The 20,822-nt window shown below is 40.0% G+C and overlaps 1 protein-coding gene across 2 annotated transcripts; it reads right to left on the minus strand.

The window, feature by feature from the left end:
* Positions 1-6,939: 6,939 nt before the first annotated feature.
* On the minus strand, positions 6,940-18,962 carry LOC102224029 (NLR family CARD domain-containing protein 3-like). Of its 2 annotated transcripts, XM_023327904.1 has the most exons (11): positions 18,892-18,960; positions 18,679-18,727; positions 15,642-15,887; positions 15,393-15,427; positions 14,819-15,100; positions 11,817-13,566; positions 10,369-10,548; positions 9,866-10,036; positions 8,519-8,692; positions 7,541-7,693; positions 6,940-7,075 (listed from the first exon to the last, which is right to left on the minus strand). In XM_023327904.1, exons 4-11 carry the CDS (start codon positions 15,418-15,420, stop codon positions 7,060-7,062), a joined length of 2,754 nt encoding a protein of 917 aa, XP_023183672.1. In that variant the 5' UTR covers positions 15,421-15,427; positions 15,642-15,887; positions 18,679-18,727; positions 18,892-18,960; the 3' UTR covers positions 6,940-7,059. The 2 variants fall into 2 exon arrangements, with proteins under 2 accessions (XP_023183672.1, XP_023183673.1); XM_023327905.1 differs by having other exon boundaries at positions 15,393-15,887; positions 18,679-18,962.
* Positions 18,963-20,822: the final 1,860 nt, after the last annotated feature.

Genomic DNA, 20,822 nt, shown 5'->3' on the forward strand with positions numbered 1-20,822 from the left:
CTTTGTCTCCATTTATTGGTTTTATTCTTCCTGAAATAATCAGTGAAACAAAGTTTGTGCTGTGAAGCTCCAAAGGAAGCTCTCCCTGCCAGCTGTTTCTGTCCCGGTTGGACTTAATCAGGACAAACGTCCTGCTGGGTCTGTCTGACTCTGACTGATCTGATGCCCTTCAGAGGAACACAAAACATTAAAGGCTGAGAAAAAATATCTGAACCTGCAGCTCAAACCTTCAGCCATCATTGGGAGAATTCAGAAGGGAAAGTTTCTGCAGACGGATCCGAGCTCTGTGAGGAACAGAGGGCGTGGTTCTGATCTGAGCAGGAAGCAGAGGAGCTCCGTCACAGAGGTAGTAAACATAAAAATGATGAAGCATAAATACATCTCTAATACATCAAAATCAAACTTTAGCCTGAAACAAATTATTCCAGAAAATGTAAATGTCTGTATTTGGACTTCTTTCATACACCTGATTTATTATTATTTATTTTTATTTTATGAATTTTGTTGCAGTAAAGTAGATCCAGTAGATCTCTGATTCTGCCTCTGAATCTGAACGGATCCAGACTGTAGGATTCCTCTCTGGGTCCAGAAAGAGCTGAATTCACCCTGCAGCGCTGGACGCCGTCCAGGACGCCGGACACAGAGGCTCTCAGTGCAGGGACGACTGTGACTCTGAAAGGACAAGAGGGACAGGAAGGACAAGAAGGACAGGAAGGACAAGAAGGACAAGAGGGACAGGAGGGACACGGGGACAGGGACGTGTTTCTCTCCTGCTTGTCCTCCCAGTTCACCCTCTGGTTGCCGACTCCGTCCTTCAATCAGGAAACTGTCGGCTTAAAACTGGACTGTCAGACATTGTGACTGAACTCAAATGGAAACATTTGATCAATTTCATCAATGCTTCATTGCACACAGAGCTCTGTTAACGAGTTCATGCTGGAGCCAGATGTGCTGAAGCAGAGAAACATCTACATGCTACGGGCCCCCGGCCCTTAAAAAGGCAGTTTGAGTCCCTGTAGTTGAAAACTAAACTGTTCAAACATGAATAACTCTGTGTGTCTGCAGGATGAGTCCTTGTTAAGGTGAACCTGCTCCAGCGTCTCCGTCTGCAGACGTTCCTCTGAAACGTGAAGCTTCCTGACCTGACCCCGTCCCGCCTCTCGCCACCTCTCTGTGTGCCACCCTGATGCCAACTTAAACAGCAGACGGTCCTTGAACGCCTCGCTGATGAGGCCGATCCAGGATGTAAACATCTTTATCTGCTCCTGGTTTATTTCTGCTGCTCCTGCCTGGATGTTCACATTGTGACGTTAATGAGACCTAAATATCCGTCTGCTGCTCCAGGAGAGCAGGGAAGGAGAGGAGCGTCTCTCTGATCCTGATGATGTTTGTGTTATTTACAGTCTGAGCCGCTCGGTTATTTTTACCCTGCAGAAGATTCGGTTGTTCTGCTGCTGATCTGAGGACCAGTAGCTGTTTCACTGAAGACGCAAGAAACAGACAGAGAGCAAGTAAAGCAAGTTCAGTTATTGTTATCCTTGGACCTAAAGAGGAACGACGTAGAGTCAACACACAGCTTCAGTTATTACAGCTGGAAACTAGAGATCAGGATGACCTCTGACCTCTGACCTGAACCTTCAGAGCCACATAAAGTTACAAAGTGGGCCTTCTACCAGCTGCAGAACATTTCCAGGACCAGAAGACTAAAGTCTCAGATCAGAGAAACTCATCCAGGCGTTTCTCTTTAGAGGCTTTGATTCCTGCAGCAGCGTCTTCACAGGTATGATTGACAACCCAACCGTCCAGAACGCTGCTGCTGGAGTTCTGACTAGAACCAGGAGGATAGAGACACCACCCAGTTCTACACCACCCAATTCTACAATCCTTCACTGAGACAATAAGCTCATTAGTTTATAAATCACAGATTAAAATCTGCTGTCGTCTCAATCTTCCAGGCCTCTCAGGTCTTCTGGTTCTGGTTCTGCTCTACATCACCCGATGGTTTTATTTGTTTCATGTAATTATTTTTGTTTTATTTTATTTTATTTCAACTATTTCATTTGTATTTTACTGTATGTATTTAAATTAATAAGTAGATTCTAGGAGAATTTTCTTGTTTTTCAGGTTCTGCAGTTTGTAAGTTGGTTCTTTTGGATCATTTTATTAGTTCTAACGTCGGGTTAAACATCTCTGTTGTCTGTTTCTGGGTTTTCTGCTTTGTAGATCCATCAGTAGCGTCCGGCACAGTCCAGTCAGCTGCTGGTTCCTATCAGCTGCGGGTTCTACGCTGGTAACCCGTTTCAGGCAACGTCAGGTTCAGGTTCTGAGTCAACAACTGCACTTGAAGCTGGTGACTCATAAATACACCGACGCTGTTACGGTGCGACTGCAGACAGGCTGCGGGTCAGAGGTCATTCTGACTTACTGGGGGCTTGTCCGGGGCAACAGGTGCTCACTGTGACTTTAATCCGTCACTTTTAAGAAACATTTACTTAAAAATAGATATTTTTATCTATTTTTATCTGTGGTTGTTAAAACAGGAATTTACTGCCATATTTTCATCTTAACCTCTATAACCATGAAAGTCTGCTGACATCATCAATATGTCCAGCATTTACAGGCCACATGTTCATCATCAGCCTGGCAGCAGACAGTCGGTCAGTCTGGACGGCCGATGCGGTCCAGAATGTCAGCACACCCATTTTCAGGGTTAGGCATGTGAAAATGAAAGGTTCAGGGTTAGTGGTGCTTCATCGTCATGACGACAGGGTGTGAATTAAGTTTTAGGTAAAGTTAAATTAAAGAAAAAACTGTTGGGAATGGTCAGGTAATTTGAGTTTAGGTTGGGTTTGGGTCAGGATTGTACTGGTAATGGTTCGGTTAAAGGTACACTGCAAAAACACAAAAATTACCAGGTAGTTTTGTCCAGTTTCTGGTGCAAAAATCTTAATACACCCGAAATAAGACAAAACTAACTTATCAGTAACTTTCCAGGAAAATAAAGGCGCATTTGACATAGAGACATTTTCAACTTATGTAAAAAAGTATGATAAAAATTACATACTGCTGCTTTAATGTTGATAAAAAAATTTGGAGAAATGTCTTATAAGTAAAATAATCTGCCAGTGAAACTGCAACTTTTTCATAATTATTTATATGAAAATGTATAAATTAAATGAAAAATAATTAACTTAAAATGAACTTCTGTTATTATAAGTTAGTTTTGTCTCAATTCAAATGTACGAAGATATTCAGACTAGAAACTAGAACAAAAATACTTAATACTGTAATGAGATTTAGTTTTTACAGTGTGAAGGTCGGACAGTAGAAATTAATAGAGGTCAATGCAAAGTGCCAGTGAAAATAGAAAGACATACTGTGTGTGTGTGAGGGTGTGTGTGTGGGTGTGTGTGTGTGTGTGTGTGTGTGTGTGTGTGTGTGTGAGAGAGAGACTGTGGGTATTTCATGGCAGCAGGTGTGTGTGTGACACCATGTAGAACATATGTAAAATATGCAGAAGCTTTGACACTTGAATAACTTAATCTTGAGTAGTTGTGTGTGTGTGTGTGTGTGTGTGTGTGTGTGTGTGTGCGTGTGTGTGTGTGTGTGTGTGTGTGTGTGTGTGTGTAGGGATGAGACATGCAACCAGGTTCTGCTGTGATGGACTTTTAATGACATCACATGATGAGGATGATGTTTCAGTAACTGAAGGAGTCGTGAAGATCTGGTCCAAGTTTCTCTGCGTTCCGACTCAAACTGGACAGAAAACATCAAATCAAAGATAAAACTTTTACGTTTGTGAAATGTTTTTGCTGTAATCAGAATAAATATCAAAGTTTCTTCACCTCTATCAGAAGCTTATCAGGTCGGTTTACAGGCCGGGCTGTCTCAGATGATCAGGATCAGCAGCCGCTCCCTTCATGTCTCCATGGCTGTGAATTATCATCATTCCCAGAGAAACTGAGCGCTGACGCTTATGTCTGCTCCAGCTTTCTATAGAGCTAAAACTGTCCCATAATTCACAAATGCACAGGACAAGATCCACAATAATAAGGATATCTTTAATTTAGTTTTGTCTAGTCATTATTTGCTTATAAGATATCTATAATTTAGTTTTCACTAGTCAAAAATACATTTAAGATACCTTGAATTATGGTGTCATTTGAGATATCTTTAATTAGAATTGTGACTAGTCAAAACTAAAATCTAGATATCTTGAATTTACTTCCTGACTAGTCATAATTTAATTGTAGATATCTGAAATGTGTATTTCAGATAGTCAGTAATTCATTGTAGATATTTGAACTGAAGTCTCCATACAACTCAAAGGTAAATCTGACGTCATTTTAACTAGTCAGAATGTAATTAGAGATATCTTAAATCTCTAAAACGTCTAGTCATAAAACAATTTGAGATATCTGGAATGTAATGGCGGTAAAACCGAATTTATGTTAAAACGGCTTGCCATACCCCGACAGTTTAGACCTCAGCCTGGTTCTGGAAGCCATAGAGGTATGGCAAGACATTTTAACATAAATTCAGTTTTACAGAGCTGCAGACAGAAAGTCTCTCCACTGATTCACTCCACTTGTTCTTCAGCTTCATTAAGCTGCAGCTTCATCAAAATCACCTGTTGAGGTTCAATCATCTCAACTTCAGTAACTTTCACATGTTGGGCTCAACATGAAACCCACCAGGAGTCACTTTAATGCTTAAAAACTGTATTTTTTTCCTCAGTATGAAGATAAAATGTTTTCTTTACCTGAAGGTAAAAAGAGCTTGAAGAAGTTTTTGAGTTTATTTCTAGGCTTGTTGAGATGAGATACTCACCTGGCATCTTTACACATTTTCCTGACCAGAGTTTGAACCAACAACCACCAGATTCAAAGTTCAGCACTTTACTGACTGAACCAACCAAACTGCAGAGGAGCAGAATTTGTCTCTTTTAAGACTATCAGAAATCTAAAGTCGATTTTTGATTAATTATTAGTAAACACCTGAAGAAGCTGTTTGCTTGCAGAGGATCTAATTAAAGCAGCCAGGTCAGGTGTGATGGTGCAGGTAGTCACACCTTCAGACTAAGAGTTAGTTGATTTTAGTTGGTTGGCTGCCTCTAGTGATGTCATCAGAGGCTAGTTGTTGCTCTGCAGGAGACAAAGTGTCTAAAGAGATTCTCCAGAAAGATCCGGCTGCTGCTGCGAAGAATCAGATCAACTGGGAATAAAGTTGGAATTTCAGTTTTCAGCTTTTATTCAGCAGCTGAACCAGAATCTGCAGTTTCATCCTGGAAACCAGTTTTTCCTGATTCAGCTCAATTCTTCCTCTAAAACCAGATGTGAGTCTCTGAGGTCAGAGGTTTCTGACATCAGGAGGGAGAGCAGCAGAACCAGTAAAGATACTGGAACCAGTTCAGCTCAGCAACTGGAAACTGCAGTTTTAAGAGAGTTTGTAGAAATCTGCTGTCAGTTTGTTGGTTCTGATCAGCAGGAAACCAGAACCCGACCAGAACCAAAGCACTCACCTGATCCAGACTCTGCTCTGCTGCTACATGGAGTCTGACCCGGTTCTGATCCAAACCTGACTAGAGCTGACTCCCCTGAGGCTCCGCCCCCTGACTCCCCTGAGGCTCCGCCCCCTTCCAGGTGACATTAAACTCCTTTCCTTCCATGTTTTTCTCTCTTTGTTTCCATGGTGATCTGAGCTGTGAAACTCTGAGGTCAGATTTGAACTTTTTCAGGTTTTTTTCAGTTTTCTGATCATTTCCAGCCAACATTTTATTGCAGGAAATCATTTCAGGAAGGAACCAGAAGATTCTGGGAGTTGAGACTGTAACTGACCTGAACACTGAGGCCCCAGAGCGCCCCCTGCAGGATCTGCTGCACCATTAACCAGACAGAAATGACAGTTTTATACAAGTTATTAATCTAATTCAATAGTTGATTTAATTAATCGAGTTTGGATTGAAAAAAATAGTTCTCATCTGTTTTTTAAAAACATCTTCAGTCTTAATACTGCAAAAATAAACTGCTGGCTAAATTAGTAGCTTAAAGCTGAAATCAACTTGAAATGTTTCTGCTTTTACTAATTTAAGCTTTGAAACTAAATGTGAAAACTTAAAAAAAAGAAAAATGGCATGGAGGATTAAAATTAAGGTTTAGTTATTATATGTGTACACAGTCAGCTGCATAGAAAAAACACAGAGATTTTTTAAAAACTTTATTTGGTCGTTAAACATCCAGCAACCCATATTACATTAGAAGAATTATGAAAATCAAACATGAACCAATCAGCACATTATCCCAGTGATTCTCTGAGGTTTGAATAAACCAGTAAAATCCCAGTAAAGAGCCTGAAGTTCTGTAGAAAACTCAAAACATGAAATATGGAGTTAAAAAAGTCAAAACCAAAACAAACTAAGAAATTAAAGCTGAGAATCAATGATGATGTAAAACTTCAAGATTTAGTTTTTAGAATCAACATAAAAATATATAAAATCTTTTTTCCAGGTTCCAGATGTTCCTGAAAACTGATCTAAGATCAGAGTTTCTGTGGGACATCCAGTTCTAAACTGGTTCAACTGGTTTCTGTGATGGAAGCTGAAGTTTCTCTGCAGTTTCCAGTAAAGCATCTTTTTATCTGTGGAGCTTTGAGGAACATTTTCATGTCAGCAGAAGGAAGAAGCAGCAGAGAAAAGAGGTTTGAAGTGTCTTTCATGGCTTCAAAGCTGAACTGAAAATGATTCCCATGTTTCCATTCTCAGACCATTTCTGGTTCCAGGATGAAAATGAATCAGAGAGAAAAAGGATCAACTTTCCAGTTGAATCCAGTTCAGATCAAAACTCCATGAAGCCTCTAAATGGAGCCCAGTTTGAATTGGATCTTTATTGATCCAAGGAGACAAACAATATCAGACACTAAATGACAACATGAGAAAATAAACAGGAGGGAAATCTTGGAGGTCAGAGGTCATCATCATGATCCAGTCAGAGTCTCTTTAGACTCAAACTGTTGCAGCTTCAACCTCTGAGGATCAGCAGGACACTGAGACCATTTTCTACTTTACAGAGATCCAAACCTGCAGAGAGAAGAAGGAAGGAGAGAGCAGATCAGTGAGTGTTTCCAGCCTCTCTCCAGCAGCAGTCAGTGACGCAGCACATCCACTAGATGGTTTCCAGGCTGCAGTCAGACTGATCTCAGAGCTGTGACCAAGATGAACCTGATCAGTTGTTTCCTGTTGAATGAGGACCACTGTCTCTAGACATGTTGGACGGCTGGACGCTGGAGTCCAGCTGGACTTCCTGGAGACATGGACACAGCAACAACACTCAACTTCACACTAACACAAACACAGGAACACAGCAAGCTGCTGGCTCCTCTGATTGGCTGATTGCTGTCTCTGTGTCCAATCAGGAAGCCTGAACCATTCTCCTCCCACTGAGAAGCCGCAGCTTTACTGGGAACACTGGATCTTTGCTCTGATAGGAACTGGTTTAGTTCAATATGCTGACAGCAGCAGAACTCACTACAAACATTTACTTACCCTAAATCATTTACAAGATCCTTCAGCTGCTGAACATCTGACTCCTTCAGGTTGTTGTACATCAGGTTCAGATGTTTCAGATGGAGGCTGCTGGACTTCAGAGTTGAGGTCAAATAACCACAGCTGGTCTCTGACAACCTGCAGCCGTTCAATCTGAACAAAGAATAAAAGATGTGAGCTGAAGCCAACAGGATGCAGGTTAACCAGTCCAACAGAACCAGTTAAAGATTCTCATGAATATTAATGCCAACAAGCTGCTGCTTCAATAAAGACCTGCTGACTTCAGAACCAGAACCAGAACCTGGTACTGGGTCATATTGTGTTGGAGGATTTTAGTCAGTAAAATCATTCCAGATTCTGATCAAAGTGTTGAAGCATCAATCATTGATTATTGATTTGTTCCTGTCAGATTCCAGGAGCTGGAATTCACTTTTCTAGACTGGGTTGAATGACCTTTGACCTGCTTCCCAGCAGGGGGATTTCTACACACTGGGGGTCCGAATGCTGTCCTGTTCTGACCTCAGATCAGCAGGTCCAACTCAGTTACACAGAGGGACTAAATTAAACTCTGGATCCAAGTCCAGGAACAAACTCAGAAAATATTTATTAGAACAGAAGAAATTAATTTGATTTATGATCAATTATATCTAATTATTCACAGAAATATCAATAATTATATAACTATAATATAATTAATTATAATTATATTATAATTATAATTATAACTTCTCTCCGCGAGAGAAGTTAAAAATTGACAATATGTGAATTTTCAGCACTGCGTTCAATTTTCAGCCTTATTAGCTCTGGAACAGCATAGAAATGCTGAGATGCAGTAGTTCTGGTGGTTTGAAGCTGGAACCAAGTCTAAATTTTGAGTTTCATTACATTTAAATGTTAACGACCAAAAAAGCGTTTTCTCATCGAGAGAAGTGAAAAAGTGACAATATGTGAATTTTATATAATTATAATTATAATTACCCCAAAGTCTCCAGTCTGCAGCCTTCAGTCTGTAGAAAACCACAGAGCTCCTTCAGTCCAGAACCTTCCAGGTTGGTTCCACTCAGCCACAGTTCTGTCAGGTTGGTCAGTTTAGACTTCAGAGCTGAGAACAGAGAAGTCCAGCTGGTCTCTGACAAACTGCAGCTCTGCAACCTAAATAAAGAATAAAAGATGTGAGCTGAAGCCAACAGGATGCAGGTTAAAACTGAAATATGAACAAATAAATAATAAAAATGTAGAAAATTAATTTCCCTGAATGTAAAAGAAACATGATGAACTGATTCTAACATCTGATCCAGTCAAACTGGTTTAAAGAGTCCAAACCAGCAGAACCAGAACATTTGATCAAAAAAGAAACTCAAAGTTTTTCTAAAAGTTTCTCAGGATCTTAAACTCAGTCGATGTTTTTTCTCTCTCCATGTTTCCTTCCAGGCTCTGTATTAGCCGACTGCTCTGTACCATCATTTATCTACTGAGATATTTTATGTCTCCAGTTTTTGTTCATTAATCTATTAATGATGTTTTCTTGCTGGTTGTATTTTAACTGCAGCTCATTGCTAAGTATAACAGATGTAAACGGGTTTATTTCAATCCGTCTAATTCAGCGTTTTACAATATCCATTACAGCTCACATTCTGAAAGTTGATCATTTTCTCATTTTGTGCTGATTCAGTTACTGAACTATCAACTAGAAAATATTTAGCCTTTTCTCTGTCAGATTGATGAGGGTCATTTAGTTCAAGTTCTGAATCCTTCATCAGAGACGGCTGCAGAAATGGGAACATTATCATAAAGGAAAAACCAGATTGTGAAGATGAATCATTTTAAATCTATTTTCCAGGTAAACCACATGAGAATGATTTCAGTGAACTGCTGAAGCTTGTTGCATACAAAGCATTACAAAGGTAAGATCTCACTTCCTGTCCTACAAAATAAGAGCTGAATCAAGATGTTTGAACAAAATGACTTTAACACCACAACCTTCACAAAGTCAGTATTTACTGCAGGACTGTTAATTAATTATCTAGTGTGTGATTTGTGGCACTTCAATAAAGGGAGATTTCATTCTCTCTCTTTTTGCACCTTGACCTTTGACCTGCTTCCCAGTAGGGGGATTTCTACACACTGGGGGTCCGAATGCTGTCCTGTTCTGACCTCAGATCAGCAGGTCCAACTCAGTTACACAGAGGGACTAAATTAAACTCTGGATCCAAGTCCAGGAACAAACTCAAAAAATATTTATTAGAACAGAAGAAATTAATTTGATTTATGATCAATTATATCTAATTATTCACAGAAATATCAATAATTATATAATTAAAATACCCCAATTTCTCCAGTCTGCAGCCTTCAGTCTGTAGAAAACCACAGAGCTCCTTCAGTCCAGAACCTTCCAGGTTGGTTCCGATCAGTTCCAGTTCTGTCAGATGGGTCAGTTTGGACTTCAGAGCTGAGAACAGAGAAGTCCAGCTGGTCTCTGACAAACTGCAGCCCAATCTGAATAAAGAATAAAAGCTGTGAGCTGAAGCCAACAGGATGCAGGTTAAAACTGAAATATGAACAAATAAATAATAAAAATGTAGAAAATTAATTTCCCTGAATGTAAAAGAAACATGATGAACTGATTCTAACATCTGATCCAGTCAAACTGGTTTAAAGAGTCCAAACCAGCAGAACCAGAACATTTGATCAAAAACGAAACTCAAAGTTTTTCTAAAAGTTTCAGCCCACTATAATATAAGGGACACTAGAGCCCACAAAAGACCCCCTGGAGGGGGAAAAAATATATATATATGTATAAATGAATTGGATAAATAGAGAAAACAAACCTCAGAATCTTCACTTTACTGACTGAACTCTCCAGGATCTCAAGCAGAGGCTTCAGATCAGAGTCTCCACCTTTATATACGTCGATCCGACTTATTTCCAGTTCAGTCAGATCTGGGTTGGACTTCAGAGCCGAGGCCAAAACTTCACATTCATCCTTATCAAGCAAACAGCCACCAAGTCTGTGATTAGAGAAGAAATAAATTCAGTTCTAATGAAATCAATCTAGATCATAAGCAGACTAAAATATGATAACAGTGATGTCATCATCTGATCAACATCTGATCTTCAATCTACTGAGTTTGACCCAACAGAGAATCTGTGCAGTTTCTGGTTAAAGTCCAGGTTCTGGTTCTGGTTCTGGTCCAGGCTTCATGTCCTCAGACCTTCAGCTGCAGTCAGATGTTGAAGATCTTCTATCATCTGTGAAGGAAAGTTCAGTTTTCTCTGCAGCATCTGATGGAGCTGCAGCATCAGAGCCTCAAAGGAGCTGAATGAAGGAAACTACTGGAGATGATGGAGAGGAGGAGGAACTGCTCACAGCTCGGACTTGGACTAGACCGTTTGGCTTGAAGATCCTTGAGATCTTCCACCAAGCAGGAAGTGAGTTATAAATGAAATGAGCAGAGCAGGAAGTCCAGCCTGCTGTGGACCTCTGGCATCTCTGGGTTTGTTTAGCTAATATCTGCTGCAGCATCTAGAATCATCATCATCATTAATAATAGTAGTATATTCTATAGAACCATAGTTCCCAGCAGCAGGTTATTAAATGCTGCCACAGAGGAAACTGGGAGCAGACCAGTATCATGATGCTCCCAGTTCTGTCTCCGTTCATCTGCTAGATTTGATGCTTTAACAAAGTAGAAAGTGGACAGTCGTCAACCTGCTGCAGCTAAAAGATTCAGATTGTTCTGGTCGTCCTGCAGAGCAGCAGGAGAACCGGTCCTGCTGCTCCTTCAGGTCTGAACCTCCCAGACTGTTGATCTGAGAGGAACTGGGACAAACTGGTTGGAAGAGGGAACCATGTCTCTGCAGTGGTCTGTCCATTGTCTCAGAGGAACAAAGGTTTGGATGTCAGAAGAAATTGTTGCTAAACTCCTAAAGAGCTGAAGACCAAAACCCCTGGAGGAGACAGAGAGTTTGGGTCCAGCAGCATTTTTCATGGTGAAGCAGTGACATTTCTCCCAGTAACTAGAAGAGGCTGGGATGTCTAAAGTGTTGTAGCTCATGTCTTCCAAGTCCTTATGGAGGACAGCTAACAGCTTCAACAAAAGCTGCAGCTGTCCTAGATGAGCTGAATGTTTACATGTTTGAATGGCTGAAATAGTCCAAAGGATGAAGGAAATAGTTAAAGGCCAAAAACATCCAGAAGCAACTTGAAGAAAGAAGAAGAAACAGGAGGACTATAGAGCTGAATCAGCATTCACACAATGAAAATATCTGAACCCACCGAGCCTTTCTGCAGTTTCTCACAGCTGGAAGCAGTCTCTTTCGTCCTGATCCTGATGTGTTGTACTTCTCCAGGTCCAACTCATCCAGAACCTCTGACATCTGCAGCATGAAGGCCAGAGCTGAACAGTCAGACTCTGAGAGCTCCTTCCCTGAATCCAGCAGCCGTTGGATCTCCTGATAAAATGAGACGTCGTTCATCTCCACCAGACAGTAGAAGATGTTGATGCATCTGGCAGGAGAGATTCTATCAGTGCTCATCTCCTTCAGGTTGGTGATGATTCTCTGGATGGTTTCTGGACTGTTCTCTGTCTGACCCAGCAGGTCTTCTAAGAGGCTCTGGTTGGACTCCACAGTGAGACCATGAAGGAAGCGGACAAGCAGGTCCAGGTGGCCATTTATACTGCTGAGGGATTTCTTCATGACTTCCTTCATGAACTCATCTAGAGATGTTTCTCTGTATTCTTCTCCCAGGAACGTCTTGATCACATCTGAGTTCCTGCTGGTGAAACAGTGGAGCATGTAGACTGCAGCCAGAAACTCCTGGATGCTCAGATGAACAAAGGAGTAGACGGAGACGTTGCGCATCCCTCTCACCTTTTTAAACATCTGAGTGAACACTCCCGAGAACAATGCAGCATCTTTGATGTTGATGCTGCACTGTTTGAGGTCTTTGTGGTAGAAGATCAGGTTTCCCTTCAGCAGCTGATCAAAAGCCAGTCTTCCTAGAGACTCAATCAGCTTCCTGTTCTCTGGATCTTCTTCAGCTATTTCTTCATACTTGTCCTCCTTGATGGTGAGCTGAATCAGCAGGAACTCTATGTACATCTCAGTCAGGGTCTTGGGCAGCTCTCTTCCCTCTCTGATCTTCATCACATCCTCCAGAACATTACCAGTGATCCAGCAGAAGACTGGGATGTGACACATGATGTGGAGACTTTTTGATTTCTTGATGTGGGAGATTATCCTGTCGCCCTTCTCCTTATCATCTCTGAATCTCTTCCTGAAGTACTCCTCCTTCTGGGGGTCAGTGAACCCTCTGACCTCTATGACCCTGTCAATAGAATTATCTGGGATCAAACTAGCTGCAGCAGGTCGTGTGGTTACCCAAAGGACAGCAGAGGGAAGCAGTTTCCCCATGAAGAGGTTTGTCAGCAGAACATCCAGTGAAGTGGACTTTTTAACATCAGTCAGAACTGGATTCTTCTTGAAGTCCAGAGGAAGTCGACTCTCATCCAGACCATCGAAGATGAAGAGAACATGGAACTTTTTAAAGTTGCAGATTCCTGCATCTTTAATATTGTCAAAGAAGTGATGAATCAGTTCCACTAAGCTGAAAGCTTCTTCTTTCAAGTTATTCAGCTCTCTGAAAGTGAATGGAAATATGAAGTCGATGTTCTGGTTGGTTTTGCCTTCAGCCCAGTCCAGAGTGAACTTCTGTGTTAACAGTGTTTTCCCAATGCCAGCCACTCCCATGGCCATCACTGTTCTGATCTGTTGCTTTCTAGCAGGGTTGGGTTCAAAGATGTTTTCCCGTTTTATTTTTGCTCCTTGATTACTGGATGCTGTTTCAATCTGTCTGACCTCATGTTCCTGGTTGACCCCTCCAGTTCCTCCTTCTAATATGTAGAGCTCTGTGTAAATATCATTCAGAAATGTTTTCTCTCCACGTATTGCAATGCCTTCATAGATAGATTCGAAGGTATTCTTTAGAGACTCTTTGAGGTCATGTTGACATCGATCATCAAAATCTGAACAGAGATAAAGACACAAGATGAAACACTTGAACAAATTAAGATTCAATTCATTGAAATTTAATTTGATTGTTTCTATATCAGGATGTTTAAACAAAGATCTCATTCCAATTATAGACCATGAGGAGGATTTCATTTGGAAGAAACTGTCATGATGCGCGATGTGAGGCAGACGCTGAGGACGCAGGTAGAAAATGAAGAAACAATGATTTAATGATGAATACAGAAAAAGCAACAATCCAAAGTCCAGGCAGCACAGATAAAGAGCAGAAGGCTAAAAAAACTGGTAGCAACTGGAAACTCAACTCAAGATAGTAGTAACAGACGTAACCAGACAGCTTGACAAGACAGATACCACAAGGACCCGACAAAGAACATCTTCTTCTTCTTTCTGATTTTTACTGGCGGGTGACATCTAACATTAAGATGTATTATCGCCATCTACTATGGTGTGTGGACCAGAGTATCTCCCTTTAATCTAAATTCTTATATATAATCCTGTTTCCTTCAAAAATGTAATAACTGCTTTATTTATTTTACGTTTAATTAATATCTTAATAAGTTTTAATGTCTCTACATCATATTTCCTATTTAATCCAGTGTCCGAGCCGCAATCTTGTCATTACTACTTGTTCCTTTTGATTTTCTCCTATTATTTCCATATTCCCTACTTCCTTTTGTATATGAAATAAATGACGACCTTTAGTTCCTTCCTCCCACAATTGTTGCCATTCAGATTTAATTTTGCTCTTAATAATTGATTTTATTTCAGATTTACAATACGCTATTTCCATAATTCTACTTTGTTTTAAAGACATCTTAGCTAAATGATCTGCCATTTCATCCCTTTTATATCTTTATGAGCTGCTATCCACATAAACTTAATCTTTATTTGAGTGTGTGTCATTCTAAATATAACTTCATAAATTTTATATACCAACTCCATATGACTTTCAAATGAGATATTTAAAAAAATACATTAGTGATGATAATGAATCTGAACATATAAGAACTTTTTCAGTTTTATTTTGCTCTACCCACTTTAAGGCCATCAGTATCGCTAACATTTCCACTGTATAAACAGAAAAATGGTTAGATGTTCTTTGTATCATAAATATATCTAGTTCAGGAATAGCATAAGCAAATCCTGTTGTATTTGAAACTAACTATTTATTTTTTGCTATAACTGTAGTTAGTCACTGTTGGATGAGTTCACTTCCACTCAGTCATGATTGGTGAAGGGACTAACCTAAATCAGAGGAGTTGGACAACAAACTCAGCTGATTGGACAGGGCAGGATCTATAAAGTGAAGACGTTTGACCATCAATCTGCAGGCTCTCTGTCCTTTCATCCTCACAGCATCGATGGTGTGGCGGGCCTTGTTTGCTCTGGTTTGGTTCTTCTGAAGTATTTCCTCTTTCTCCAAACGTTTAAAGATGCCATCCGCCTCAAGGCCATCGAGAATCTGATCCAGGATCTCCTCAGAAACTCTCTCCACAAACTCAATGCGAACCTGGAAAAGTTTTTCCTCTGCAGAGAGAAATCAGAAACAGGATGAATTCAAACCGACGTCAGAAAAACATGATGAAGATCAACTATTCATCTTCAGTTTTTACATTCAGGTTTCACAGAAACTCACAGTGTTTCCACCAGAGCTTCACTGAACAGGAAGCATGAAAACAATAAATACCATGAAAACAATAAATACCATGAAAACAATAAATACATACTCTGGCTGTTGTTCATCACATGGCAGCAACACAGGCTGTGATTGGTCAGTTTGTTTCTTTATGATGGTAAATTTCTGTTTCTGATCACTTACCAAAATTCACTTCCTGCTGCTGCGCCATCTTTTATCTGGAAAACATGAAATAATTTATTTTGGTCTTTTTGGAAGACTGAAAAGAATCTAAAAATACTGGATTAGAGATGGAAAATACTCATTTAAATCACATGACAATCATCAACACACCACCAAAAAATATTTCTTTAATTCTTCAAACTAAAATATACCTTTATGAAAACTTGATCCTTGATCCTTACAGAAAACCTGAAATAAAGACTAACTTACCAAATTTTTCTGTGTTCTTGTTAAGGGTTGAATCTTACTGCCAGTCATTCTAGGATCAGATTTCCTTTAGGCTGAAATGAAAACTTAAACATCTTTAATTTTTTTTTGTTGCCATTGGGACAGTATTGTGTTGCTGCTCCCCCTAGCATCAGCTGAAGAAAGCTCCTCCAGAAATACATCTGGCCTCCTACTCAGGTGTTTAGTTTTCACGTGACCAGTTGTCCTCACCGTCTCTGCAGTCTTCCTCTGAGTGATGAGGAAGAGACACAGAGGGATGAGAGGGACGAATCTGGATGACAGAGTTACATCCTGCTGAAGCAAACCAAGTCCTGACTGGTTTTGATGAAACTGGTGAATGGGACCAAACTGAAGAACTCAGTGGAATTAAAAAGGGGCGTGGCCAAAAACTCTCCAACCCTCCCTGAAGGTAACCCAATCAAAACGGCATAATAAAAATATTTGAAATTTGGTACACAAAGCCTTCAAGACAGGAAATAAACTATTGGAGGTAGTATCTAAAAATTAACATGTCAGTTGTTTTGGGTCAAAGGTCATTTTTGACATTTCACACATACTGAATTTTGACAAAGTCAAAGGAATTTAGATTCATTGGCTTCATACATTAGGTATGTCTATTAACCTTGGAGGATTAAAAGTTATCAAAATGTTGGGGTGTGCTGTGGTGGTACAGGGGTTAAACACAACCCAGATATGGAGGCCCTAGTCCTCAATGTGGCCATCGCAGGTTCGATTCCCAGCCTGGCGATCTTTACCACGTCTTCTCCTTCTCTCATTACCCTCTTTCCTCTCAATTAACTATCAAATAAAGACCATTAGAGCCAATTAAAAAGTTATCAAAATGTTGAATTTTTGGGTCCAGACCTCAAAGTTTGATGTCTCGCCAATAAAAGTATCTCAGAGTCAAACAGACTGACTTTAACAAGAGGGAAAAGGGCTTTAGGTTGTTTTCCCCTCCAGCAGAGCTGTAGACCAGAACTTTTCCTTTAGAAGAACCAACTGTTCACGGATCTGGCTGAGGGCTAGAAAAAAGAGCATGAACTGAAGCTCTGTACATCTGAATCTTGAGACTAAATCAGACATGCAGATAAATCACTGTCTTCAGTTTCTCACACTGGAGAATCACAGATGGATCGGGGATTAATCTGTGAGACGCTGAAACCTGCTGATGCCTGAAATATTCCTCCACTCCTCAGTGGAACAATAAGACCTTCATGAAAACAGAAAACTAACTGTCTCTGAAGTCTGACAGTAATGAGAGGATTAATATATGAGCTCCAAATGTTTCTTCCTTTAAACATCTCTACCTGCTGTAAGGAGATAACAGCTGATTGTAATATGACTCAATAAGATCAATCTTCCTTCAACAAACACCATCAGGAGTGTGTAATCTGTGCTTCTTTGGTTCCACTGGGTGATGTGACAGATTGAGATTCCTGATAATTAGTTCATCTTCAGAGCTGATTACAGCAGACATCATATCTCAGGGCTGATTTATCTTAAAACCTAAACATTCAAAGTCAATTATTCTCGTGTTCGTGTCCAGAATAATCACTGTTCTTAAAGAAGGTTCAACAAACTCTGCTTCTATAAACTCTGAGTTAACTTAGCCTGAACCTGAGATCCTGGTTCCAAATTTTTTATCTCAAGATCAACAAGCTGCATATGACGAATCAAGAACCACAGGAAGTGAATTTCTGATGCTTTCATCTAACATGTTCTGATGTCATTAGATTGTTGTTCCTCCAGAGGGCGCTGTTGCTTCTTTACAGTTTGATCAGCTTTCAACTGAACCACCTGCGGCCTGGACTGACATGAAGATTGATGAATGATTTGGTTGAAAATCCGAAAACTTTTTATCAGTTTCCTTCCATGTCACAATTATGCAACAGCTTAAATAATACTGATATAATATAATTAATATATACTTTGTTTTGGTCTTAAAAATACCATATTAAATGGAAAATGAAAATATGATGATGTTTAAAGGGTGTAAATACTTTTTTATGGCTTTGGATTTAAAGTAAGACTTTAAATCTTTTTTCTTTTTTTTTGACCTGCTGATTCTGATTTTGGCCGATAGCAAATCTTTTGTCTGAAATGTTGCTAAATGAAGCAAGAAAATCACTGAGTTTTGGATCAGGGTCAATCTGGTTCTGGATGCATTTTTCCAGCATTTTTTGAGAGACCAAGAGTTTCTTCCTGCTTCAAGGAGCAACCAGAGGAAAACCTGGAAAAAGATGGAACTCAGTGAGGAGGAAGAGAGGAAATCTGTGGACTACTTAAAGCCGGTTCTGATCCACAGACAAGAGAAACATCAGTTTCTGATGAACCCCAGACTGATGAGGGACGGAGTGATGTGTTTCACTTTCTGATGATTTCAACAAGCAGGGAAACTACAATGTTTTTGTTCTGGTTTTTAGATTAAAACACCAGAGAGTCGCTGCAGCAAGAACTGACGGACTGTAAAAGTTAGATTAAGTTCTCTGTTTATTTAGGTTAAATCTGAGAAGGTCATTATTGCTCCACACAAACAGATCAGCTCTAGATGCTGCTGCCATAATGTACCACTTAATTTCTAAAACACTTAAAATACAATATAGCATCTGACCAAAGTGTTGCACAAAAATGAAAACAAAAAATAAAATAGAAAAATATAAATCAGAACATCACAGGAGTGCAGCATTAAGACAGAGATGTTAACTCACTCTGGGTTAAAAGCTAAAAAGAAAAAAACTTGTTTTGAAACAAGCTTTAAAAAGTTATTTCATAGAGTTGATCGTTCATCGGGTTAACTGCATAGTAACTAAGATGTGTGTTTATGTTTTGTTCAATATTTTTGTCCTTGTCAGGCCTTTAGTAAAGTAAACAGAGCGCTGCTGCAGGGACCCCACCCCATAAAAGCCGAGTGACCCAGGCCTCGGTGGCCGAACCCCGGGGAGCCTCGGTGGTTTCATCGGTTAGGAAGGCTCCAGAGAGCCGAGACAGACACGGAGGGACCCGGAGCGGCAACTCTTACCTGTATTAACAAGTCAACACGTTATTTCCATCCTCCGCTCAATTGGAGGCTGATCTCAAAAAGGAGAACAACGTTAGTTTCAGTTCCTATTTCCACAGGATGTCACGTAACTTGTGTTTTCTTCTAGGATCACAGTTTGAGTCATACGAATAAATATGAACAGTTCAGTTGGATTTAACAGACTTAAAGAAAAATAGAATGAAGATGGAAAACCTTCAGTATTTCTGTTTTGCTGTTAGTGGAGCAGATCTGAAGCTGAGCAGCTTTTTTCATGAACCAGCAGAACAAACTGATGGTGGATTATGAGCGCTCACTGCCCTCTGGTGGCGAACTATTGTAACTACAGATATTCTTCATTCTAATTGCTTAACCAAATGATTTACGTTTATTTGTTCTCATTTTAGGTCAAATAAAATCAGCTTACATTAATGTTGTAAGCAGTGAAAGTTCTCCCAGTAACTAGAAGGGTCTGGGATGTCTAAAGTGTTGAATCTCATGTCTTCCAGGTCTTCATGGAGGACAGCTAACAGCCCAACTCATCCAGAACCTCTGACATCTGCAGCATGAAGGCCAGAGCTGAACAGTCAGTTTCTGAGAGCTGCTTCCCTGAATCCAGCAGCCGTTGGATCTCCTGATAAAATGAGACGTCGTTCATCTCCACCAGACAGTAGAAGATGTTGATGCTTCTGTCAGGAGAGATTCTATCAGTGTTCATCTCCTTCAGGTTGGTGATGATTCTCTGGATGGTTTCTGGACTGTTCTCTGTCTGACCCAGCAGGTCTTCTAAGAGGCTCTGGTTGGACTCCACAGTGAGACCATGAAGGAAGCGGACAAACAGGTCCAGGTGGCCATTTATACTGCTGAGGAAAAAGGTTGTTGTACTCTTTGCATCGCACATTTTTTAATCATTCATTTTAATAATGCTTATTGGTCCCTTGGAAATAATAAAAACTTGGACATCAATCAATGAAATCACTCCGGATATGTCGTTATCTGTCCATTTCATAACCTGCTGTGGCACAAACTACACATCATATGATACATTCTGTGTACATACAGTATTTTTCTTCTAAGGATTTTTTTACAATACTAAGTGCTTGTAATTTTTTTTCTTCCAATTTTTCTGAGTGTTTTCTGTATTTTTTCTTTAAAGTTGTTTTATTTTCTGCAAGAATGTAGTAATAGGATGTTTTTTTTTAGAGTTGGTCCCTCTAATTAAGCTGGGAGTTGCCACAAAATTTCACTGTAGTTTCATAATGACAACAAAGATGCCTGCAGCTCATAATGATGGTCTGTTCTGTGTTCACAGCTGATGGAGGAAGGCAGAGAGTACTGGCAGCAGAGGAGGTGGCATTCTGGGATGGTGGCACCTGAGGGGGCGTCAGGATGGACTGTGGTGAGCTGGAGACCCCAAGTTTCCCCAGCCAGGAGCCCAGTGACCTCAGGTCTACAGGAGAGACGTTGGGCCTTTCCTGAAAGCAGCGTAATGTTGGATAAGGTTTGGACAAACAAACACCGCCAGATGGTCCAGAAGTGAACAAGCATTTATGTCTTATTTTGTGTGGAAACATTGAAAAAATAAAATGAAATTTTAAAAAAAAGTTCTGTGCCTCATTAATGTTCCTCATATATGAACATGTTGCATATAAGCAATATCATATGAATATATTTTAATACAGCATGTATTTTTATATAGATTTTTTAAATACAGCATTAAAAATATTAATTATTGGGGCGGGGCTTATTTATAAAGACGTGTGCTCTCCAATGGGGACACATCAACCAACCAATCACATGTCAGTGATGAATGTGATGTCATTGTTTTTCATCTAATGACTGAGTTGGTCTGCTGAAGCGCCTTTGCATATGCTAAGCTATTCATATGCTAAGCTATTGGTATGCTAAGAAGAGTCGTTAGCATCTCCCGCCAGCCGACAGCGCGCTGTCCTGCTAACTGGTTGCTGTCGCACGCCTCAGTATACAGACTCAAAATCAACACTTTTCTTGCAGTGTTTCTAATGTATTTAGATATTTATCCCCCCGTTATCATTATTAATGCTAATCGATTTAATTGTGCAACTATCATCACAAGCTAGCGATCTAAGTGAGTAAGCTGTGCTACCGAGCTATACTAGCGCCTCTGC

The sequence above is a fragment of the Xiphophorus maculatus genome, chromosome 22 (assembly GCF_002775205.1).
Source record: "Xiphophorus maculatus strain JP 163 A chromosome 22, X_maculatus-5.0-male, whole genome shotgun sequence".
Lineage (NCBI taxonomy): Eukaryota > Metazoa > Chordata > Actinopteri > Cyprinodontiformes > Poeciliidae > Xiphophorus > Xiphophorus maculatus.